At 37.8% G+C, this 16,845-nt stretch overlaps 1 protein-coding gene across 6 annotated transcripts in view; it reads right to left on the bottom strand.

Annotated features, from left to right (window-relative positions):
* The window catches only part of Spata7 (spermatogenesis associated 7), a 29,870-nt gene extending 13,050 nt beyond the window's left edge, over positions 1-16,820 (bottom strand). For 2 of the 6 annotated variants that reach the window (XM_013155304.3, XM_003472340.5), the window contains exons 1-5: positions 16,639-16,820; positions 12,173-12,247; positions 9,935-10,030; positions 6,762-6,809; positions 3,346-3,479 (exon numbers count right to left, since the gene is read on the bottom strand). In XM_013155304.3, the coding sequence (XP_013010758.1) occupies positions 3,346-3,479; positions 6,762-6,809; positions 9,935-10,030; positions 12,173-12,247; positions 16,639-16,657 (372 nt within the window). In that variant the 5' untranslated portion in view covers positions 16,658-16,820. Of the gene's footprint in view, positions 1-3,345; positions 3,480-6,761; positions 6,810-9,934; positions 10,031-12,172; positions 12,248-16,638 lie in introns of those variants that run through there. The other 4 variants (XM_013155303.3, XM_063240883.1, XM_013155305.3 and 1 more) reach the window with 4 other exon arrangements.
* Positions 16,821-16,845: the final 25 nt, after the last annotated feature.

Here is a 16,845-nt window from a genome sequence, read left to right on the forward strand (position 1 = left end):
AACGGGTGGACATGGCTGCAAAAGCTAGCAGGGTCCCAAAGGTGACCGCGTGCGAGTCTGCGTGAGGGAAGGAAACAGCCCAGGGCACAGGCGAGAAACAGGAAGAGTTTCTGGCACATGTTCCTCGTACCGGAATGGCTAAGACACGCAGGGCCAACGCTGGCGCTGTCATTTTAATGGCAGCAACCTTCTCAGCGAGTACAGACAACTGGTGTTTGTTAACCAAACGCCCATCTAATTATCAAGATGTCTTTCCCAGAATAATAGTTTGAAGACAGTTTGGATGTTTCTAAAACACATCATCAAGGCTTGTCAAAAGTGTGTATAAATTGCAAGTTACTCTGAATTCTAAATGAAGTCAATAGAAGTATACATAAAAGCATAAAGGAACTATTCTACAGAGGCAAACAAGTTACAGGCACTGAAGGAAAAGTGAATAAAAAGGATCTTATATTTACATATGTATTAAATATATAAGTATATATTTTTACATTATAGGTACACAAAATGCATGAAGATACACTAAAATATACCATCTAAAAATTTTCAACCTCACACCTCAAAGGACTGTTAATTTATATTCAAAAATGTGGAAAAACAGAAGTATTTTAAACTTTCAGTTTAAAAAAATCCTTAAAAATGAAAATATATTTGTGAGTCAAACAGTGATGAACAGATTCCCAGATGGTGAATTATAGTACAGAGCAGAAAGCAGATTTATCTAAAAGCAGCGGCTCTATTCTTGGTCCCTTCATCTATATAACAGCCTGGCCGGGGGCGGGGGGTTTTCTCAGTCATACTGACTGCATCCCCTGAAGACTCCCAATCTATCCTCAGCCCAGGTCTCCTTCCTGTCATAGCTGCTTCTATGAGCTACTTAATGAATACGCCATTACAATACATGTTCCAGAAGTATCTCATCAAACATGCCCACACAAGTAAACTCAGACTGAATGTACGCCTCTGCCCTTGGCCCTGTCCCCATTATTTCAATGACTGACATACTGTCCTCCTCCTCAGATGCCCAGAACACAGAGGCGGGACTCTCTACCTGCCCTCTTGACCTTCATATGTCACCAAATCAGTCATCATGTTTTAGGGATCCTAAAATATCTTTTTTTTTTTGTCTTTTTCCTTTTTATCGGTACCAGGGGTCGAAGTCACGACTGCCTGCTTGCAAGGCAGGCGCTTATGCCGCTGAGCTAAATCCCCAGCCCCCAAGGGATCCTAAAATATCTTTTAAAAGTATTCCTTGTGTTTTCTGTCCTGCCTTAGATCAGGTCTTAATCTTTCTTTCCCATATTACTGTGACCTTTTCATAATTAACTTGAGCTTTACTGTGGCCAGTATGGTATGATATAAATTCCCAATTAATGTCTGGTCCACAGCTCTCCCACATTTCTCAGAGCAAAAACCCAGATTTGCTTCTACGGCAAAAATACTCTAAGTCTTCCCCCTGCTTGGGTATACACGGCACTTTTTCATTTGCATTGGAAAGAGCTTGAGTAAAAGCTACAGCACGTGGGATTTGAGGGGCACCCCAGGAAAACTGGCTGCAGTCAAACAGGAAACAGTTTTTATGACATCACGGTGCTAGAGATAGAAAAATAAAAGGCTCAGGGACTGACCCCATGCTGGAGAATCTGGGACCTCTCCATGGCTATTCCCCAGCAAGATGGCTTGAAGGAAACTTGTTTTTGAACACTGGCGCTGAGTAGGAAGGGACTGCTGGCCTTTGAGAATCTGAGGTCACATGTTGTCCCACACAAGTTCACAGCCTATCATTCTTGCCACTTTCTGATGCAGTTCTGGAAGCCCTCTTTCATGAGTGTCTGGCTGTGCTGCTGTGGCTGCCTTGATGTTCTGAATAAATTTAAAACATTCTGACTTTAGGGAAGAGCCAGAAGTCTTACGGTGCCAGATCCAGTGAACAAGGTGGATGAGGGCACACTGTAATGTTTTCATGAGCCTGCCTTTCCATCCGATAGCACACAGCAGCAGTATTTTTTTTCTTTTTCTTTTTTTGTGTTTTTGAGACAGTTTCATTACATAGTTCAGGGTGGCCTTGACCTCTTTTTGTAGCCAAGGCTGGCCTCCAGCTTGTAGCAATTCTCCTGCCTCAGCCTCCTGAGTGCTTTTATTTTGGATCATACTCTCCAGCCAATCACAAAAGAGCTATTTTAGAAAGTGCTTCTTAGCCTTTTGGATAAGATAAAGTGCAGAAAGTAGCAAGAACCACGGGATAAACATTTGAAGTATTCTGACCTGGATTAATGGCAACATGTCTTTTGTTGCAAAGCATTTTAAACATTTAGTCACTCATCGTATATTTTGATCACAGCTTGTCTGTCCTGAAATGTTTCTGGTAAAACTTTACAGTGCCTATCCAAGATGGAGGTAGTGGGTGAGAATACAGTTGAAAAGAACTGGTCATGAGCTGGTTGCACCTGTGTGACTAGAATATGTGAGTTCGTCATAGGCATCATTACAGGCAAGTTCTGTTTACCAGGGATGGGAAGCAGATTTAACATTAGGAGGTGTCGTAATGCACGGCATTAGCAGATGGAAAGAGAAAAGTCATATTACCATTCTAAGTGATGCAAAAAAGTTACTGGGTAAAATTACTCATTCATGGGGCAGGAGAAATAGCTCAGCAGCACAAGTACCTGCCTGGCATGTGTGAGGTTGTGAATTTGATCCCCAGTACAAAACGAAACAAAACAAAACAAAACAAAACATATTCAATCATGGGGATGGGGGAAAAGGAAACATGATATATCATGCACAGATACAAATTCCCTATAATGAATATGTCATTATGTATATCTAAATTGAACCAATAAATAAAATGGTACTACATTTAAAAAAAAGCAGAAGGCTATACACTTGTCCATATGAATATTTAATTTCTTAATACAGTCTAATTGAAAAATATCCAAAAAAAAAAAAAAAAAAAAAGAAAAACTACTTTTTAGCAAACTAGAAGCAGAAGAAAATTTCCTTAATTAAATGTTAAAGGGTAGCACAAAAAACCAAAAGCCAAGGTCAGCAAAATATAACACCCAGACCAAACCTGGCTCCCTGCCTTTTTTAATTAATAAAGTTTTAGTGGAACACAGCTAAGCCAGTTCTTTTATGTATCATCGATGAATGGACGCTCCCCAGAGACAGCAGTTCTGACAGACACCGCGCGGCCTGAAAAGCCTAAAATTTTAACCATCTGGCTTTTAACAGTAGCAAACATTTGCACACCTTAACCTACAGCAAAAGTTTAGTAAAAAGTAAGGCTGCATCAGAAATAAAGTAGAAACACTTGCTTTTAAGACAGTAAAACTACAATCTTACCTTTTGGAGAGTGTTAAAAATTGACTTCAAACGTTTTTTAGAATTAGCCTGAATTGAAGTTTTATTTAATTTAAACTCTTTTTCGCATCGTTCTAATTCTTTTTTGAGTTTTTCTCTCCGTTGTTGGTCTGCATCTAAATGGGAAAACACGCTTTTAAAAATATGGAACAAAATAGAAGTAATTTTTGTTAAACTAATGGAATAACTTTTTTTTACTAAAAATCTTTATATCATGATATGTAAATAAAATCTCTCTATATATATTTTCTGTATTTTTGTTTTGTTTTTTTGATACCAGGGATCAAACTCACAACCTTGCTCTTGCCAGGCAGGTACTTGTGCCGGCCTCTATGTAAGTATCTCTGTATAAAGAGATACTTTATAGAAATCCTAAATGAGTTGATCAAAAAGCACAAACAGGATGGGACACACTGAGCAAGACCAAGGGGATTAGAAAGTAATTCCAAACAGATATTTATAGATACATAAAGATCTGAAATGCTTAACCTCACTGCTCATGACTGTGTAACCACTGACTACAGTGTAATTAGCCTACAGACTTCTCCCACAAATGAAATATAGTATCAAAAGTTATACACTTGTAAAATATTAAATGTAATATGACTTTAAAAATGAGATTACAGTCAGATGTGATGTCACAGGCCTCTAGTTCCAGCTACCTAAGAGGCAGAGGTAGGAGACCACTTGAGCATATAGGAATTTAAGGTCAGCCTAGCAGCATAGTAAGTGAGATTTTGTCTCAGAGCAAACAAATAACCAAAACAAAACCAAAAAATCTCAGGAAAATAGTCTGATGGTTTCTCAAGAAGTTAAGCACAGCCAGGCATTGTGGTACATGCCTGTAATCTTATCACTTGGGAGGCTGGAGGATTGTTGCAAGTTCGAGATCACCCTGGGCTATGAAGTAGCTCAAGGCCAGCCTGAACTGCAGAGTGAGACACTGTCTCAAAAAGACAAAAAAAAAAGTCCACATATTGTAGTAGTCCTCTCATCTCAGGGGGTTCACTCCAAGACCCGCTGTGAATGAGTGATGCTGTGGATAGTTCTGAGCTCTATATAGTCTCTGTCTTTTATGATCTATATGTATCTATGATTAAATTTAATTTATAAACTAGGAAGTGTAAGATACTAACAACAGCAGTAAGAATAGAACATAGCAAGTAAGAGGCGACTACTGTATTACCATATGACCCAGAAGTTGCACTCTCAGTAATGTAATTATTTTTCAATAAAACTGCTTTAAAAAGTAAAGCCTCTATTGGTATCCTATAAATGCATACATTTTGATGTCAATTAAAAAAATGAGTAAATGTTTAATTAAATTCGAAAAGGAAAATAGATTAAAAGGACATGCTCCAATCATCAAAAACATAGTAAAGTCTATTTAACATATTACAATACAGAACTAAACAATTATATACCAGTTTTGATACTAAGAAGATTGAAATGATGAACTCATCAGCCCACCCTGACAGAAAAGTGTAGGGAAAACAGAAATGGGAACTTGATGTGGTTACTGGGGAGGCTGAGGCAGGAGGATCAAAAGCTTAAGGCCATTTCTGGGCAACTCAGTGAGACTTTGTCCTAAAATAAAATGGAAAAAGGGACTGGATTGTAGTTAAGTGGTATACTCCTGGCTAACATGCACAAGGTCCTAGTTCAATCTCCGGTTCTACAAATAAAACAAAACCAACTAAACAGTAACAAAAACCAGAGACAGTGAAATCCACAGATTTCTTTTCTTTTTTACATGTTATAAAACCTGCTTCTAAGTTAGCCAATTGACAGTAATGAACATCAGCTCTATGGTGTGAGAAGTGATAACGATAATTAGTTATACTTTAAAGATAACAATCTTTGCAATTTTTCTAGTTCTAGCTATCATAGGGGTTTTGTTGTTTAGACATTTTTTCTCTAGCAAAAGAAGAAAGCAATTAATGGCTCAACTGACTGAAAGCAAAAAATATCATATGCATACTAGGTCTAAATTTAAAACCAAAAATGGAAGCAAGTCTTTAAATATTACCTTTATACTGTCAATTCTCAAATTTTCACTCAGTCTTGAATTTCCTCCTGGCCTCCAGACTTGTACTCTTAACTCTTGGAGATCACTAGTTGGATTTCTAACAAGTAGTGATTTCAAACTTAAAATGACCAAGATTGAGCTCCCAATTCACCTCTCTCAAATCCTTTCCTATCACATTCCTTACTCGTAAGTTGTAACTCTCCCAGGTCTTAAGTACTGACAGCCATCCTGGACTCATTCATTCCCCTTTCTCCTCTCACAGCTTATCCTCATTAGATCCATTAATGACTTTTACATATAGGAGAAACAAAGTCCAAAGCTATTAAATAGTTTATTCAAAGTCACACAGCAGTATAGTGCCAAGTTATAGGTTCAGTTCCAAGATCCTAAATTTAGAAATACAAAAGTTTCCTGTTACTTATAGATTTCTCAAAAGATAATAATACTCTCTAATATGGCTACTAGCAAGACAGAAAAAAAATACAAGTGTTGGAAATGACATGGAGAAATTAGAACAGTTATGTGTGATTGGTAGAATGTAAAGAAAGCTGCTCACCTCATGGTATCCAGGAAGCAGAGAGACAGGCAAAGAGCCGTGAGGAAATGGTCAGGGACCAGATACGGTCCTCCAGGTCACAATCCTATGACTCTTTCCTTTCAACAAGGCTCCACCTGGTTTCCATCACTTCCTAATACTGCCACCAAATTCTGTCAGCAGTAGCTTAATCTGTAGCTAAAGCTAAGGCCCTCATTGTCCAATCATTTCTCCAAAGTCCATCCAGCAACCAAGCCTTGAACACAGGAGCCTTTCTGGGGGGATACTTTGGACCCCAACCATAACACAGGATCTCAAAGAGATGTTTCTACACCTATACCCATAGCAACATTATTCACAACAGCCAAAGGTGGAAGCAACTCAAGTATCCGTCAACTGATGAATGCATGAACAAAACGTGGCACATACACAAAGTGAAATTTTATCCAGCTTTAGAGACAGGAGATTTAGACATATTATGACATGAATAAACCTTGACAGTATTATGCTAAGTGAAATAAGCCAGATGCAAAAGAATAATTATTTGAGAAACTCAGAATAATGAAATTAACAGGCTTAGAAAGCAGACTGTGGACAGGAGTCAAATTCATAAAGATACAAAACAGAATAGTGGGGTCCAGGGCCTGGCTGGGGCACTTATTTAACTGGTACAAAATGGTTCTGGACACAAGTGATGGTGGCAGTTTTACCAAAACATAAATGTACTAAATGCCACTGGAATAAACACTTAAGAATGGTGAGGATGCTACACTTTGTGCGATGTAAATTTTACCATAATCTTTTAAAAAAGGTAGATATCAAAACGTAACTTACATTTGATGCTGGCACTCATGCTTACTGGAATTGAGCAGTCTACAGCAGCTGAAAGAGAAAAATTTTGTTGTTTAATAATATTTTTGGTATTCACAAATGAGAATAAACATCAAAATGGAAATTACAAAATGTTCCAGAATATGCTGTTCCTTGTTTGATTTTTTATTGTGCTTCAGGAGATGAAAAACAAAATATCTTTGATAAAAAACACACTGGGAAGAAATTTTTCAACAACCACTGGGATTAGCTCATTATATTGCAAAAGAAAAAATGAGTGAAGCAGCATTGCAATATTACTCAAACTGAAACAGAAGGACTGAAAAGGAAACAGACAAAGCATCACTGATCTATAACACACCTATGTCATGCACCTTAACATATTTGTAGCTGGAGTCTCAACCCAAGCAAGAATGGAGGACTCACACTCCCTGATTTCAAGGCTTACTGTAATGTAGCAGTAATAAAGGAATGTGGCCTGGGTATAAAGATGGATGTATAGATGAGCACATTCAAATATTAAGTCCAGAAAGAAACACATACAGTTGCTCAAATATCTCAAAAAGTACCAAAGTAATTCCAGGGAGGGAATGATAATCTTTTTAACAAATGTATGGGAAAGTTTGGATATAAACAGGCAAAAACGAATTTTGTATCATAGAATACAAACTAACTCAAAATGGATCACACATTTAAATATAAGAGCTAACATATACAACTAGAAGAAAACAAATTGAGAAAACTGTAGTGACCCAAGATTAGACAAATAAACTCTAAAAATTATTCCAGAATTAAAAAAAAAAAAAGGAATGCCCAGTGTGTGGCTCAGCTGTATGTAGTGCTTGCCCTGCATTCATGAGGCCTTGGGTTTGATTACTCAAACTAGGGTGGTAGGAAACAGACAGACTCACTATAAACTGGGAAAAGAGTCACAATACATACATCTGGCTGGCAAAATGCAGTTTGATTCCCAGTACCAAAAAATAAAACAAAACAAACAAAAGCTCTAGCAAACAAAAAATCCCAACTAAATAAAACCCCTCCAAAACAACAACAAAAAATACATCTGATGTAAGTCCTGCGTTTAATGTATGCAGAACTCACAGCTTAATACTAAAAAGATAAAAACCTCATATAAAAATAGGCAAAAGTTTGAATAGGAATTTTACCAAAAAAGATATACAGATGGCAAACGAGTATAAGGAAAGTGACTCAGTATTACTAGGCACACCAGGGAAATTTTGCAAATTAAAATAATGAAAAGATATTAACTACATGTTGGTGCCCATGAGAGCTAAGTTCTCGGGGGGAAGAATAATGAGAGGATGAAGAAAACACAGAGGCAGAAAGCTGGGGTCAGGTAGAGCCCTTTCTCCGCATGGGAGGAAGACTGCTCAACCACTGCAAAGCATTTATTTAGACCCTTGTCACACCAGACCCCTTTGCTAACCAGCTGGCTTCTCCCCCCACCCCACTGTTCTCCAGGCTGGAACGCCTGTTCCCCTCCAGCCCTCCATGCCCTCAGGGCATTTCTCAGGCATTCCCTACTTTGGGGCACCCCAATCAGGCACATGTGCATTTCACTCTGCATGTGTGAACCATCACCAGCTCAGCAGCTCCCAACATCTACAGATACACTAGATAGGACTTCCGATACCAAATGTTGGTGAGGATGTGGAAGTAACGGAAATGCAAAACTGTACAGTCACTCTGAAAGATAATTTAGTCATTTCTTTTTTTTTTTTTGGTCTTTTTCGTTTTTATCGGTACCGGGGATCGAACTCATGACTGCACACTTACAAGGAAGGCGCTTATGCCGCTGAGTTAAATCCCCAGGCCCAATTTAGTCATTTCTTAATGACTTAAAAAAATTTACCGTATTACCTCACAGTTCCACTCCTAGCAAATAAATTTACCCAAGGGAAATAGAAACACACTGCCCATTATATAAGACAGTTTCTAACTGCTTGCTTGCTTCTTTCTTTTTCTTTTTGTAAGGGAATTGAACTCACAACCTTGCACCTGCCAGACTGGCGCTTATGCCACTGAGCTAAATCCCCAGCCTTAGCAGGTTTATATTTAATAGCCAAAAGTGAGTCAAAGCAACCCACAGGTTTGACAACTGGTGAATCAAAACACAAACTGTGGTAGATACACTAAATGGAATACACTTAGCAATAAAAAGGAGGAAACACTAACAAAAACTATGAGATGGAGTAGTCTCTCAAGGGTGTTCTGCCAAAGAACTCAGGCTCATATGGATACAAATTATATGATATGAGTTACATGAAATGCTTGAAAAGGAACAATGGTGGTGACAAAGAGTAGGTCACTGGCTATCAGGAATTCTCGGGGGGCATGGCTTTAAAGGATTACGGGGAGGTTCTGGGTGATGGAAATAGTTCATTTCATGGGTCAGCTAACTTTTTTTGTAAAGAGAGTAAATGCTTCAGGTTTTGCAGGGTGACGCAGTCTGTCACAACTAGTAAACTCTGCCATTTACTGCAAAGGTTGTCACAGACAATATTTACAAGAATGAATGTGATTGCATTTACAATTAAAATTAGAATTTCATGCTACTGTCAGATGTCACAAAATATTGTTTTCTATTTTTCTGCAACCATTTAAAAATATAAACAGCATTGTTAGTTCACAAGCTGTACAAAAACAAGGAGCAGGGGTATCCAGCCTGTGAGCTGTAGTTAAACTGTGCCTGTTTTATACCATGTGGGATAGAAATTATACATATATTTTTCAAAATATATAACTATAATTAGTGTGCTCTATTGTTTTAAGTTATCTTTTAATAAAGCCAGCAGCAAAAGAAAAATTAAAGAATAATAATAGGTAGCATCTTCTTTGTGCAACTTCTTTGGTTGATTTGAAGACAAAAAAGCAGATTACAAACTTACATTAAAAGCAGTATCTTATATCAAAATAATATCAGCAATAACAGATAAAATTAAATAACCTAAGCATTATAAAGAATTTCAAATACTAACAACAAAGATGACATTCTGATTTTACCACACATAGAGCCAATAATTGGTATCTCACTATACCAAACAAATTCCTCCATGAATAATGTTTTAATTTTTGCCACAGACTTATCCAAATGAGAGGTGACATTAGGGGTTTAAATTGGGTACAGAAAGATGACATTTGCACATTTTTACCTTTGGCTGAAAGGATTTTATTATAGTGAACAGCCATGTGATTCTTGATCAGCTGGAGAGTGGTTAGTCTGAGAGAAGAGGAGTCAGTGCAAAAAGCTAAAAATTAAAACATATTTAAACATTATATATATACTTAAAATTAGTATAATCACCACGAGACAAACAAGTTACCGATTATTAAATGCATCCCTAAACAACGTCCTAGAATTCAATCTTTGTGATGCCAAGTATGTCAGCCTCAATCTTGTGCTGGAAACACTAATATGCTACTAGTTTTGCAGTTCTGGAAATCTGAGAAAGAGATTCTACATTATAATCTATTACTATATTTTAAACATTATTTTTTTTATACCTTTTAATATTGTATTTAAAAATCTTTAGTGACATGCTTGATTATAAAATATTACTATATATTTAACAATCCATGAAGTTATAAAGTTAACAATGCATAAAACCTTATAAAGATTCTACTCTGAGAGGCAAATTTCTAACTTTATACTTGAAAACAAGATCTACAGATCTGTTTACTACAGTCTTTTTTAAGTACTAGGCCTATCTTAAGACAAGTAAGAATTCCAAGGCATTAAATTCTTGACCTTCATCCAAATTAAAGAAAATACAGAACTCATTAAACATTTATATTAGAGGTGCAAATATAGGCTTAACTTTTTAAACTTTTTTAGCCACTAAAAAGCATCTTTTGGGAGAGGAATAGATAGGCCACGTTCAAGAACCTAATAACCCCAATTAATGTAAATACTATAAGCCATAACAGGAACCAAGACAAATAACATCAACAAGTATGCAAAAGGTGATTGGGGCACTCAAGGAAGAAGGGAGCGGGGAAGGAAGGGGAAAAAGGATTAAAAAAAGAAAACAAGCTGTAATTACATGTCACCACTCCCCAAGGTGAAGTAAATGATGTGAATTGCAAACACGCACTAAAAAAATAATTTTAAATATCTAAAAATAAAAATAGGAAAAAACCCCAGCTTTTGAGAGGTAATATGATAGGTTAAAAACAACCCCCCCCCAAATCCAACAGTTGAAACTGCATGCAGAAATTGAAAAATGACTTTCCTAGAATGAACCTTAGTTTCTTCTCCCAGATAAATACTACTACTATTAAAACATCAGTCCTTCTAAGGAAATTCTATGCATAATCAAGCACATACAATACTTATGAGCTTTACTACTACTAAAAGCATTTCTTGAATAGATATCATTTGCTATGCACTGGTCAAGCTCTTTACAAGTAAAGACTTATCTAGTCATTATTTTCATCACTTAATAGAAATGGAAACTGAGGCACAGAGTTGTGAATTAGGTCTTGGACCACATTACTGGATTAGTGTTTAGAAGTAAACCAAGGTAGTCTCCTATTTACAACCACTATAGCTACACTAGCTCTGCACTTACCTTCTTCTTCTTCTTCTTTTTTTTTTTTGTATCAGGAATCAAACTCACAACCTGGCTTTTACTAGGCAGGTGCTTGAGCCACTGAGCCAAATCCCCAGCCCATGCACTTACCTTCTTAAAAAGAAAAAGTTAGCAAACTTCATGTGTTGTTCTTCATCATGCTTTCCTATGCATCTATATTTAAAATCTACTTTCAAATTTTTATTTAATACTTACATCATTTTGGTGTATGATCTCCTAATACAAAAAATAAGTAAAATAACAGAAAACATGATCCTTCATGTTTGAAAGTAAAGAATACTTCAGGTAAAGAAGTTTCAATTATTTTGCCTAAAAATCCAATCTTATAATTTTCAAGTATAATTATAAAACTCTGAAGTAAACATTAAATAAAAATTTACTTTGAAAGTTTCAAAATATAAAAAAAACATCACAGGACCTGGAAACCCAGTAGGAAAAAGAGACCTGCCAACAGTTGCTGTTATTCAAGTGCTCTTTTTCCTGCACAGCTTTTCAGTTTTGGCGCTGGCGTTTCTAACACCTGGTAACCCCCATTCTGGCAAGACGGCTCGCCTCGAACCAGAGCAGTCTGCAGGCAAAAGCCGAGCTGGGCTGCAGCTGTGGCAAGAAGCAGGTGGCAGCTGAGCCCACGTTCGGGGCTTGTTAATCGTTTGAAATCATGACCTTAACACTAATAAATTCACTTATAATAATATAATGCTCAGGTGTATGAAGTAATTGTTTCATCATCTCATATGATTTACAAGTACAAAAAACTGAGTATTATAACAAAATGATCATTTTAAGTCCTCCACTCACCGTTACTTTTGGTGCTCAAGTGCCCTTTAAACAGGCATGGTGGACTACATCTGGGAAGGACAGGGCTTGCTCTGACTTTTAACAAAAAAAGGCAAATTAGGATACATGAAACACAACTTCCATAAGAAATACTACCGAGTATTTTTAAAAGAATAAATATCTTTAGATAGTCATTTAAGAGGTTTTCAATCAGTCAACAATGGTCTGCCAGATAGCAAAAATTCTCTAGCCATAGATTAGAAGTCACTAGAGTCAGGAAAGACTCTGGTCTGCTCAACATTAAAACAAACATATACTCAACAAGTGAACTTTCAAGAAAATCAAACGAGGGAAAATGACTTCTTGCTTGCTCAGAATTCAGTCTCTTTATCTAGAAAACACCTCACATTGCTTTCTAGAGAATGGATCCTACAGTTCAGAGCTGAGTGGAGAATCCAAATCTAGTCAGCTGTGTTGACTCAATCAGCTATGAATAATCGATCCACGTCCAGCCAGTGAGACAAGTCCTGGAACTTTTACTAGAACTACTAGGAAAGCCCTCACTGGGCTTGCTATGCCCAGTAAAAGAGGTAAGCAGAGGCCCACTGCTGATGGCCTTCTTGGATGCTGTAGGGGAACCTGTCTAAGATTGAAGCCTGCACAGATCAAAGTGGACACAGGATACTCCTGATAACATCGAGTACCTGCAGTTATTCGTGTTTGAAACTTTATACTCCTTACTTTTTTTTTTAAGTAAACCAAAACAAATTCCCATTTTAGCTCAAAACAGTTTGAGTCAAAAATGCTAATTTTTTTTGAATACTAACTGTGCCAGACACTGTTCTAAGAAATTCATTTAGCCCTTATAACAATTCTACGAGATCCCTACTATTTATTATTCTCTCCATTTCTGGATGAGAATAAAGTACAAAGAGATTAAGTTCACAGTATGCTCAGATTATACAACTATGACACAACGGGCAATCTGGTTCGAGTCTTATCTGTTACACCACTGTGACCAATATAAATTCATCAGTACTAGAACTATGCTCTAGGGAAGAAGACAGTTCAGCTCTATGTAACTTATCATCCCCAAATTCCATCCTAATGCATGCATATTTTACTAGAGGCCACAAAAAAAGGTAAAAGAGGTTCATTCAGAGAAGTTAAAAAGGCTGAAACCTAATGTTATTCCCTCAGATGGAATAAATGTCATCCCCACCCTCTCTGACTTGGGAAGAGGCAGCCGTGAGCAAACAATGGTATACTTACTATATACATACAGATATAGTCACTGGTTTTTAACATTTCTGCTCATAAATGTCATGTTAAAATTGACAGAATTGTACTAGGTAGATATTTCGTAACACATTTTCATTGGACAATTTAGATTTTGCCTAAAAGCATGAAGCACAAAGGAATACTGTTTGCAGGTTAGAAAATGGAAAGGTTCAAAAGGGTCACAGAAACCTTCCCTTGAGTCAAGGGAGTGAACATGTCCGCTTTGGCTCGATGTGATGGCACAGGGCTGTAACTCCAGCACTGGCGGATGAGGCAGAAGGATTGCTAAGCTTAAACTCAAGCTGGGCAGTGTAGTGATTTAGTGAGATTCTGTCTCAAGATAACAAATAAGGGCTGGGGACATAGCTTCAGCACAGAGGTCCTGGGTTCAATCCCTAGTACCATAAGGAAAAAAAAAAAAAAAAAAAAGACAAGACTGAACTGAAGGGAGAAACAGACAACTCCTCTGGGCCCTCTCTGTTTTGTCTGTATGTGGGGTCATATTTTAGTTCTTTATACGACTCATGATTTTTTATTGAAAATAGAACATTTTAGGTAACATACAGTAGCAACTTGGTATAGAATCACTTCCTAGGGCTGTTTTCATTGTTCACTTAGTGACCTGTTGAAACAATTTATTGAAGTCTATTTCCCAAAGTAAAACTTTTGGTGCTTTTGCCTGAATCAAAACTTTGGGCATGAGGTCTGAAACCCAGCATTTGGGAGGATGCCCCCTTGCAAACGTGTCTTTCCTGGAGTACCGTCCTTTAGTTCTAGGTTACCATATAGTGTTTTCTTAGACCTTGCAGTTACTCTTCTATGGCCATTCTTTAAACTTTCCTTGTTTAAATCACTATATAGTTTCTGTACCTCAATTTGACCCAGCATGATACAAAAGGGTGCAGAGAAGAAGTTTCAAACCAAATGCCAGGGAAAAACAACTCCATCCTTCAGAGTAGTAAGTCTTGCCAGGGTAGTAAGATTCCTTAGGACTGTCTGTGAAAGCGGCTTCCAGAAGGAATGCCACTGAGAAAAGATGATGTTTATTTGTAGCAGGGTTTCCCAAGAATTCCAGGGGTTTGGGAATCTGACTGTCACTTATAAGTATCTTCATGGAAACAACAAATTAAAAAAAAGTCACGCTGCTTTCAGTATCTATCCTTTCTCCTCAAAGGTCCACACTAGAATGTAAAGCAGTTTGGTATTCTGTCTTTTCTTCTTCCTGTTCCCACAAAGACATCAAAAATAACTTCTTGTGAATTATCTAGTCCCCACCCTCTAAGCCCCATTACACAAGTAACTAAGGTGTAGAGAGAGAAAGTGACTGGCAAAGTTTATCAACCTAGTTAGCAGCAAAAAAGGACTAAACCAAAATCTACCATTTTTCAGGCTGGAGCTCTTTCTACTACACCACCATTCAGAAAGTTTAACCTATAAAAGAATGTCTGTAATATTACAGTAAGAAATAATAAAGAGTAATTGTTTTTCAGGTATCGTTTGTGATTTGAAATAACTGAAAGTAACCTAATGAAATCTAAGAAATTTCCAACTAAAATTACACATTTAAGTTTTGGTTAAAATAATGGGTTGCTCATAAATAATAACTTATGGTAGATAAAAACTATCCTGGTTTTTGTCGAAAATTTATTTTAAAAATTCAAAGAAACAATGTTTAAAATTATTATATACATATCCTAAAAGGAAGCCAAATAAACTGGGTAAGTAACAAAAAATAAACCTTTTATTTACATATTGACATGAGCCTAAATTTAAAAGAATCAACAAGTACTGAGAATCTACTAGGTCTATTACTTTAATACATATGTTCTTTCCCTATGCTTCCATCCTTACTATGTCATGAAAATAAAAATAAAAATCACTGGCTCTAGGGTTTTACATTCTTATCCCGCTGGATTCAAAGCCTGTACTACCTGTGACCTGGGCAAGTAATGTATAATTTCTCATTTTCTTTCACTCATTATAAAGTAAGGATAATACTTCTCTAAGATTTTTTGAATATTACATGAGATAATTTGGGAATAGTTTTCTGGCACCTAGCAATGGTATTTATCATTGTTTTGAGAGAGGGTCTCACTGTGTAGCCCAAGCTGGCCTCAAACTCTGTGGGAATCCTCCCGTCTTAGCCTCTCAAGTACTGGGATTACACTGTGCCTCCAAACCAAGCCACAGTGAAGATTTAATGTTTATTTTAAGATTTATAAAGGCTATGAAACCATTTTCGTTTGGTTTTTGTAGGTTTGATCTTAGGTTAGGAATGTCATAGTATCCAGATTACTGATCAACAGCTAGTTATCTCTCCTACAGTCAACACGGCATTTATTCTGATTACCTAATAAAGGTATACACTACACATCCTTGACTTAATTCAAGGAACCAGCTAGCAACTTGACTTACACAGGTTAAAAACACTGAACTGGGGAGGAAGGGAGGTGTGCGGATTTCCTTATTTGGCTTGAGCAAAGAATACTACATGTTTAGAAGGGGTGCAATGGGGTGATTTGTAACAGTTTCTGGTTTAAGTGGCCCAATCACTCTACCAGAATATCCATCTGACTTATACTACTGAGTCGAAGGCAGGTGTACACTGTGATTATGGATTAGTTCTGTTACTAAAACTGTAGCCCTGTAGTCCGCTGAGCAGTTACACTGCATCACGTGGAAGCTTACTGGAAGCCCCACTCCCATTAGATTTACTGACTCACAATCTGCACTTTAATAAGATTTCTATTCACATTAAAGAGACCAGCTATGGGCAACGAGTAGTTTGGGGGAAGAGGGAACGAGCTGGTGACGGAAAGGGAGATTTAATATGTACTGATTGCTTAAAATATGCCCTTCTCCTGCGTATTTTCTACCTTTAATCCTCAGGAACTCTATGGCACAGTATTTAAATCCTACATTCAAGAGATGCAGACATGGAAGGCCATCTCCGTGGAGGACAGTGAGACTTGATTTTGGGTTCAGGGGTGTCGGACTGCAAAGCTCAAGCTCGATTCCTCTGCCTCGAAGCTACCGAGGTAATAAAAGCTGCATGACCCTATACTCAGGCGACAGTCACGGCCAGGAAGCTGCCCTTGGAGCCGGGCAAGCAGGGCGTCTTTTTGGGCTGGGGCAAAGCTGGCAAATAAACCGGGGACAGGGGGCGGCCTCTACCCGCGCAGCCCCGACTCAAGGCTGCTCTTTACCTCTCCGGGTGCCATCCATGCTCAGTCCTCTTGCTGCCAACTCGGGGACACAGCGGGTCCCCTTCGGTCCTTCCCCAGGCCTGGCCCACCCCTGGTGGTAGGTTGGAAAAAAGAGGAGGCGGTGTGCAGCCGCGGCTGCCGGGAGACGTTCACCAGGTCGGTTGCTAAGGGTCGTTTCCAAGGCGCTGAGATTATGACGTCACCGAG

This window comes from Cavia porcellus, unplaced genomic scaffold (assembly GCF_034190915.1).
Source record: "Cavia porcellus strain 051 isolate PalLab524CR breed Dunkin Hartley unplaced genomic scaffold, mCavPor4.1 scaffold_31, whole genome shotgun sequence".
Lineage (NCBI taxonomy): Eukaryota > Metazoa > Chordata > Mammalia > Rodentia > Caviidae > Cavia > Cavia porcellus.